General features: G+C 49.0%; 1 protein-coding gene across 1 annotated transcript in view; it reads right to left on the reverse strand.

Annotated features, from left to right (window-relative positions):
* Positions 1–9,155, reverse strand: part of UNKL (unkempt family like zinc finger) — a gene marked incomplete at its 5' end in the record, with an annotated part of 50,290 nt that overhangs the window by 14,884 nt on the left and 26,251 nt on the right. Inside the window, 2 exons of the mRNA XM_012805686.2 lie at positions 4,391–4,556; positions 9,004–9,066. Of these exons, the coding sequence (XP_012661140.1) occupies positions 4,391–4,556; positions 9,004–9,066 (229 nt within the window). The remainder of the gene's footprint in view (positions 1–4,390; positions 4,557–9,003; positions 9,067–9,155) is intronic.

Here is a 9,155-nt window from a genome sequence, read left to right on the forward strand (position 1 = left end):
GAGTCTCCTGCTTCAGCCTCCCAAGTAGCTGGGACCACAGGCGCCTGCCACAACGCCTGGCTATTTTTTTTTTTTAGTTGCAGCGTCACTGTTGTTTAGCGGGCCGGGCTGGATTCAAACCCGCCACCTTAGGTGTATGTGGCTGGCGCCTTAGTCACTTGAGCCACAGGCGCCGAGCCAAGATTTTGTATTGTTGATGCTATTTCAGTGGTTGATATGGGTCTATTCAAGGTTTCTAATTCTTTCTGGTTGAGTCTAGGAAGGTGGTGTGCTTCCAAGCATTGGCCATTTCCTTCAGATTTTCATATTTCTGGAAATAGAGATTTTTGTAGTAATCATTGAGGATTTTTTGAATTTCTGAAGAGTCTGTTACTACTTCTCCTTTATCATTTCTGATAGACGATATTAGAGATTTTCTTTTCTATTTCTGGATGGGTTGGCCAAAGGCTTATCAATTTTGTTAATCTTTTCAAAAAACCAAATTTTTGTTTCACTGATCTTCTGAATGATTCTTTTCAATTTCATTTAATTCTGCCCTAATTTTGGTTATTTCTTTTCTTCTGCTGGGTTTGGGGTTGGAATGTTCTTCTTTTTCCAGTCGCTTCAAATGATCCATTAAGTTGTTGGCTTCCTCTCTTTCTGTTTTCTTGAGAAAGGCTTCCAATGCTATAAATTTCCCTCTTAGGCCTGCCTTTGCAGTATCCCACAGGTTTTGATAATTTGTATCTTTGTTATCATTTTGTTCCAAAAAATTTGGTGATTTCCTTCGTAATCTCATCTTTGACTCAACTATCATTCAGCCTAAGATTATTTAGCTTCCATGACTTTGTTTGAGTATGAAGATTCCCGCTGCTGTTGAGTTCAACTTTTACTTCGTGGTGGTCCGAGAAAATACAAGGAATAATTTCTACACTTTTAAATTTGCTGAGGTTAGACTTGTGTCCTAGGATATCTTTATTCAGTTCTTAATAATACAACTTGAGGCTAGGCTCCTTGGCTCATGCCTATAATCCTAGCACTCTGGGAGGCTAAGGAGGGTGGTCTGCCTGAGCTCATGGGTTCAAGATCAGCCTCAGCAAGAGCAAGACCCCGTTTCTAAAAATAGCTTGGTGCTGTGGTAGGTGCCTATAGTCCCAACTACTCAGGAGGCTGAGGCACGAGAATCGCTTGAGTCCATGAGTTTGAGGTTGCTCTGAGCTATGACGCCAGGACACTCTACCAAGGGTGACACAGCCTCTTGTCTCAAAAAAAAAAAAAACTTAAAAGAAACTGCATTACAAGGAAAAAGCCCAATCTACACTCATAATCCCCAAACCTTCTAAACAGCTAATGAAACAAGTGAGCAGAGTAAGGGCCACACAGGCAGGCCCTGTGGGTCAGACTGGCCACTAGTCCTCACGTGGGAAGGCAGCTCTAGGGTCAGAGGGCAGCTCTGAGGATTTGCTTTAACACTGTGACTGGGGCTCTCATTGGGATATCACTTTCCATGTGATTGTAGGGCAGTGGACAGAGGAAGAAAAGTGTGGATGGCACTTGATGGCAAAACCTCATTATTTCAAGATGGCAGAAACAACAAAAATACATTGTAAAGGAAGGCAACATTCACCCTGAAAAGAATCCGCCTTCTTACCTCCCAGGAGTCAGTTCAGGAAATACTTCAGTGAATGAAAGAACACACTTCAAGATAGGCAGTGATACAGACATACTCAAACAGGTCAGGGATACACCTCAGACAGTAAGTAATGGCTAAGAAAGTGACCACAAGCGTGCAGCTGGCAGCTGGCTGTGTTCTGTCTGAGGGTCCAGCCAAGCCAGCATCAAAGCCCTAGGGCACCTGGGTTTACTTTCAGTCTGGCAAGTGCGGTCAAATGCAGTCTTGCTGATTTCAGGCAGGGATTTAATTTTCCTGAATACTTTTCTGTTATGCTCAAATTCTACCATTACTACTTTTCTATTGAGGAAGATAAACTTTATTTAAAAAAAACATAATTTTTGCTTGTGTGTAAAACAATAAAATCCCAAGATGTGACTTTCAGTCTTTTCAGCTCACTTCCAGGTGGGAAAAGGAGAAAGAATGTTCTGCAAATGTGTGCCCCACATACTTTGATTTTTCAGTAGGGATTTACGAATTTGGAAGTGTGATCCAGGGCCCTGAATTAAGAGGCCCATTTATTACAGCAATTTTGTATTAAAATTAACACATTCAATTCGTGAGCCTGACAGAGGAACAACATCCTCAACTTCAGGTTGAAATGAAATATACATGGGATGTTTTTGTCTGTGAGAACACACAGATACCACCCCTGAAGTACTTACAGTTTTAAGAAACCATCCCTTTAAAGCAAAGCCCTAACAGGAGTCATTTCACATGTTTATGCCTGTGAGACCACAAGAGAAGATGATTTTCAAATCAGACCAGAGGGCAGAAGTGGGAGAAGTTTGAGCCTTGTCCTGAGACCTGCCAACGGGACAGACGCTGCTCTTCATCCCCAGGCAGCAGCAGCTGATATGAGGTAGAGGCAGAACAGCATACACAGTACCCCACCATGTAGTGCATAGGGCCCAAGAACCCTGATCACACAACAGGGAGTGGGGCCGTCCAGATGCCAGCTCTCCCCACAGCTTCCAGAGAAGGCCAAGCCCTGAATTCTAGAGGGTTCTTCAGCGGATGAAACAGATATGTGACAGAGCCTACACCAAGGTGATGAGGGGAGACATGCCTGCCTCAGAAGGTCCTAGTGCTCTGGAGAACAGGAAGGGTGGGGCAGAGGCATAGAGGGCCATGAGCATGCAGCACATGTGGCAGCTGAATGGGAAGGGTGGGGCAAAGGCATACAGGGTCGTGAGGTTGCAGCACATGTAGCAACTGCTCCTGGGGAGCCCAGGAGTTGGCCCAGGGGCTGAGCAGAGCTTCGTGCACCCAGGGACCCACAGGCCCATCCCAGGAGCCTCAGGAGCGCTTGCCTGGCTTCCCTCATGGACACCACATGGGACCAGGCTGTCTGATGTCCCTCTGAGGTCCATAGTTCGTGGTCCATCCAAATGGCCACTGGAAAGTCTCTCCCACCGATCTCCTCAGCTGGCATCATTCCAAACCTGTACCTCAACTAGGTGCTCCATGCTGGCACACACTGCCCCATGGGCCACCACCCATGCCCACCCCTCTCCCAGCATCCAGCAGCAGAGAAGGATCTGTACTGTAGCTGACCACCCTCATTACAGCGGCCCCTGTCCCACCCAACTTAGGGACAAAGAGCCTGGAAATCACTATGGATGACAGGCCTTGCCCAAGTCCCTTACTGTCGGGACAGAACTATAGGCCAGGTCAGCTGGGCAGTGGACATCATGGAATATGGGACTTCAGAGCATCCTGCCTCTCACCAAGCACCTATGGAAGCCAAGCCCTCCACAGGTGTAGCCCGGTAGCCACCCCCACCCACACATGGCACAGTGGCCAAGAGCACCCAAGAGTACTGCAGCCCCCTGTACCATCTTGCCTACCAGCTCCGTCCAACCCCGTTCATTCCTGGACTTCTGCGAGGACCTGCCCCCAGGGTCTGGGCTCCCAACCAGACCCCAAAGGAGACCCCCAGCCCAGCTCCAATCATATGTCCTCTGTCGTATTAGTACCATGCACTAACCAATTGCGTGACTGGAGCCCTAGTATTCTCTGTTCCCAAATGCTCAATGACTCCCAGTAGCCAGACTTCCCAAATCTCGCAGCTGTGCCCACTGGTTCCAGGCCTGGTCCTGGATCCCCTCCCCATCCTTGTCACTGTCCACCACTTGCAGTACCCTCACTGCTCCACAACTCCTATTTTTCCTTCTCTGCAGCGGGGGGGCAGCACAGCACATCCACACTTCCTGGACATATCAAACATATTCCCCTACATCTGCAGCACTCAGGCCCTGAGCCTTTTGATAAGTCAGGGCTCATTTTTACTACCACATGCACAACAAAACCAAAAGGACAGGTAACCAAAAATGTGCATCTGGGCTGGGCACAGTGGCTCACACCTACAATCCTAGCAATCTGTGAGGCCAAGGCAGGTAGATTGCTTGAGCTCACAGGTTCGAGACCAGCCTGAGCAAGAGCAAGACCTTCATCTCTAAAAATAGCCGGGCATTGTAGCAGGGGCCTATAGTCCCAGCTACTAGGGAAGCTGAAGTAAGAGAATCACTTGAGCCGAAGAGTTTGAGGTTGCTGTGAGCTATGACGCCACAGTACTCTATTGAGGACAACAAAGTGAAACTCTGTCTTAAAAAAAAAAAAAAATAGGTGCATCTGGCTTTTCTACAAAAACAGGTATTTGCCAATGTGTCCTGAAATAGAAAAGCTACAACGTAAGTGCAAAAGAAAGTGAGGAAAAGAAGAAGATGCTAGACTTACCCAAGACGGCCTCAACAGTGCTGCTGGCAGGGCCCAATGGGAGAGTTCGGGCAGAGAGGGCTGGCAGGGCTGTGGGGGATGAGCTGCCTGACCCCGTGCTGGATGCCACACTGGAGCTTACGCTGGGTGCCAGTGGGTGGACCACTGCGAACACAGCGAGGTGGTTCTGTTCAAAGACACACAGACAAGATGATGAAATGCACCAGGTAAGTTCAGATGGGAACATGGCATCAGCACATCAGCTGGGAACAAGGTGCAGAGACCAGAGGGCATGGTCACCAGCTATCCCCAGGGAGATGATACTGGAGAGTTTTCCTAAATCCCAGGGGGATTTTAACAGTCTCCAATAATCATCACAGGCAGAACCATCAGTTCAGTTCACACACAGAGGAAAAAAAATGCATTTAGAAAGTGTCTTGTAAGTTTCTCTGTAGAAAATGATTTTGAGGGGGGCAGAGTCTCACTGTGTCACCCTCGGTAGAGTGCCCTGGTGTCACAGCTTACAGCAACCTCAAACTCTTGGGCTTAAGCAATTCTCTTGCCTCAGCCTCCCAAGTAGCTGGGACTACAGGCACCCACCACAACACTTGGCTATTTTTTTTATTGTAGTTGTTGTTGTTTAACAGGCTGGGGCCAGGTTTGAACCCGCCAGCCCTGGTATATATGGCCGGTGCCCTAACCACTGAAGTACAGGCACTGAGCCTAGAAAATGATTTTCCAAAGCAGACATTTGCCAGAGAAAATTAATCCAGAAAGTGCAGACACGTGTGTCAAAAGCTAGGGGCCAACCGGGCAGAAGGGATAAGCCCCTAGCCCATGTGCCCTCCTTGTCCTGAGCTCTCCCACACCTAGCAGAAATCTGAGTGCTTTCTGGGGTCCTCAAAAAATGTCCTCCTAGGGAAGTGAGCACAGAGCCGGTACTGCTTCCGAAACATTAATAAAGGAAATACCCAAGAAAAGTAGAAAATGTGGGAAATTCACATTATCTCTGTTTGATAGAAAAAGAACCAGCACACAGCACTATCTTCAATACCCCATAAGTGAAGGACATTGCACATAAGAGAAACAGAGAAGAAAGAGCACCATGACAAGAGGTGCAAAGGCATATTTCAAACAGCAGCTGTGTCTAAAAGGGAAACTTTGAGGTTACTATAAAATCAAGCATCTAAAACTACATTAAAATGAACTTCAGGCCAGGCTTAGTGGCTCATGCCTGTAATCCTAGCACTTTGGGAGGCTGAGACAGGTGGAATGCCTGAGCTCAGGAGTTTGAGATCAGCCTAAGACCAAGACCCCATGTCCACTAAAAACAGTAAAACTAGCCAGGCATGGTGGCAGGCACCTGTAGTTTCAGCTACTTGGGATGCTACAGCAGGAGGATCACTTGAGCCCAGGAGTTTGAGGTTGCTATGAGCTAGGCTGAGGCCACAACACTCTAGCCTGGGCAACAGAGTAAGATTCTTTCTAAAAAAAAAAAAGTTATCTTCGGTAGGAGGTGTGACAAGGCAGATCATGGGTGAGGGGTGATATATTGGTTTGTCAGTTTAAGTAAAACTGTCCATTAAAACAATTTTAATGTATATTTTCTAAGGGACAGAAATCTGGCACAGACTAGTTCTCCTAGTTCTCTCCAGGCTCCCGGCTCCTTCTCCCTCCACTGGCTTCACTCTGGGTAATATATTTCTCCTCATTCATGTACCAAGCACAGATAGACCCTGAGACTGATATTGGAAATGGTCCTCTGTGCCAAGGAGTGTGGAGGCAGCAGCCAACCAGCACGGGCCATGTGCAGATTCCAGACAGTGCACCACATGGACACCACTTGCCCCAGGCCATTGGCCCACCCTGCTCTTCTGTCCAGGTGAGAGTCAGAAATGGGCCCAAGCCAGGGGCCCACCCCCAACAACCAGCTCAGCCCCACATGATGCTATGGATTTCCCACTTTAAACGTCATGTGCTGGGCCTAGCATGATGGCCACTGAAGTCCCACATGCTAGAGGAGGAAGCCCAGAAATGAGAAAAGATGTGTCTGAGGCCTCCCCCATCTCAGGGAAACCTGCTACCAAGTTGCTTTCTGTCCCTGCCTTGGTAAGAACACTGCTCTGGGTGTAGGGGCAGGCTGGGCTCTCCTGAGTAGATGTACCCTCAAGACGGGGCCAGGGAGAGCCTCCCAACTGGTGGCCCCAGACACCACACCCGGAAGCTCTTCACACTCTGGCGACAGGGCCTAAGTCAGAGAGAGAGGACTTTCTCTCCACGTGGCCGAGGAGGCAGAGGTGAGACAGACCCGGAGGGAGGAGGTAACGCACAGGGACTCTACCTGGCAGCTCAGACTGCAGATTTAGCAGCTTAGATGTGGGGCTCAGCCTATCCATGCAGGCTGCAGGCCAGACACCCTCAGACCAGGCACCACACCATGAGTCCACCCAGGCCGATGTCCTGTAGTACAATCCACAGAAATAAGATGATCTTGCCCAGTCAGGCTGAGGTCCATCAAGGACAGCTGGACCACTGTCCTGGTCATGACTACTTCTGCAGGCATTCTGCTGCAGCTCTACCTGCCTGCTCTGTAGCTCAGCCCTGGCCTGCATCTGACTGTTGAACCACTCCCAAGGCCAGGGGAACCCCTTTCCAAATAAGGGAAAGATGATCATCCTAGAAGGGTCCCTGCCTCAGCTGAAAGGTCAGTTATCAAAGTGCAGGTCTCTACTGGCCTAGGTTGGAGGGGGAGCCTGGGCCCTGTCACCTCTGCTCTTTAAACCAGAGGGCAGGAATCCAGCAAGCCCAGAGGCCAGGGCAGATGTAGATGCCAAGACCACCCCCAGGAGCTCCAGTCTGAGGGCTGTGCACAGGCCGGACACTCAGCTCAGACAGGTGTCTCATGCTAAGGGTGAGGTTCTAATAGGTCCCTGGGACACTGTGGCCTCCTTTCCCCACTTCCCATGTGTATGCAGGGAAACTCTGTCCTAGGGAACCCCACTTGGGGCCACAAACTAATAAGGACCAAGAACGAAGGTTCCAGCCTGACTGGGGCCCAAACCCCACACTGACCCTGCTTGGAATCCAGCAGGGGTGAGGAACATATTGTGACTTCCTCCCCCAAATAAGCACACTGGAGAAAGATAGCCCCCTTGAAGATGCCATGGTACCACTTTACCATGAAAATTGCTTACAGCATGCATATTGGTCCTTTACCCTGAGGCCATAATGGTCACTGAAGCACTGCCCTGGCAGGGCACAAGTGGGGTCCCCACCAACAGGAGAGACAGACACATTGAGATGGGGCCAGAGATTCTGGGGCCCTCTTGATGCCAGCACCATCTGCCTGGTTTCTTTCTTTTCTTTTTATTGTGGTACAACACATATAGCATTTACCACTACAGTGAGAGAACGTCCCTGCAGCATTACCTTCACACTGTTATGTGGCCATGGTCACCAGCCACCTCCACTCTTTTCATCTTTCCAAACTGAAACTCTGTCCCCACTAAACATTAACCCCTCCTCAAGCCCCATACCCTCCATTCTAGCTTCCATTTCTGTGAGGGCCCCTCTCAACAGGACTCATTTCGGTGGAATCACACCGTGTTTATCTTTTTGTGACTTCCTTCAGTAAGCATGATGTCTGTGACCCTATCTCCCAGGACAGAGTCTGTGAGGGAGAGATTAAGGTAAAATGAGGACATGATGGTGGGACCCTCTACGGCTGTCATCTTTAAAAGGAAAAGCAGTGGCTCACTCATAACCCTAGCACTCTGGGAGGCCAAGGAGGGTGGATTGCCTGAGCTCATAGGTTTGAGGCCAGCCTGAGCCAGAGCGAGACCTCTCTAAAAATAGCTGGGCATTGTGGTGGGCACCTGTAGTCCCAGCTACTCGGGAGGCTGAAGCAAGAGAATCGAATCACTTGAGCTGAAGAGTCTGAGGTTGCTGTGAGTTATGAGGCCACAGCACTCTACTGAGGGCAGCAAAGTAAATCTCTTGTCTCAAAAAAAAAAAAAAAAAAGAAGAGGAAAAGATACCAGGGATACTCTCATACATCTGTAAGCTGAGGAAAAGCCTTGGGAGGAGCTAGCCCTATAACACCTGGTCTTGGGCTTACATATGGTGAGGAAGTCAAGCTCTGCAGTTTAAGCTGCCCCACCTGTGGGACCTGATCTTGGCAATCCAAGGAAAGCCATAGACAGACTGTGAATGCACCTCTTCTTGCCCTCCGAAGAAGTACTAGGAGGTTTTGGTTTTGCTGTTTTCAACATATGACATAATGGCCTAATATATATAAAAAATAAAATTCTAGGGCAGCGCCTGTGGCTCAGTGGGTAGGGCGCAGGCCCCATATACTGAGGGTGGCGGGTTCGAACCCGGCCCCAGCCAAACTGCAAAAAAAAAAAAAAAAATAGCAGGGCATTGTGGTGGGCACCTGTGGTCCCAGCTACTCTGGAGGCTGAGGCAAGAAAATCACCTAAGCCCAAGAGCTGGAGGTTGCTGTGAGCTGTGACAGCACGGCACTCTACCAAGGGCAACAAAGTGAGACTCTGTCTCAAAAATTAATAAATAAATAAATAAAATCCTAAAAAGGCATCACTATGCAATTGCAAAGACCTTCTCCAGGGCTATACCTGCTGGCCGTCCTGCCCACCGGCCCTCTGGCTGCCTTCAGCAGGTGAATCTCTCCGCTTTGCCTGCAAGAGAAGAAACACTCACGCTGGGAAGAAAGGCCATTAAAAATATACATAAAGGGCTCGGCGCCTGTGGCTCAAGTGGCTAAGGC

Source organism: Otolemur garnettii, unplaced genomic scaffold (genome assembly GCF_000181295.1).
Source record: "Otolemur garnettii isolate 467f Iridium unplaced genomic scaffold, OtoGar3 scaffold00044, whole genome shotgun sequence".
Classification (NCBI taxonomy): Eukaryota; Metazoa; Chordata; class Mammalia; order Primates; family Galagidae; genus Otolemur; species Otolemur garnettii.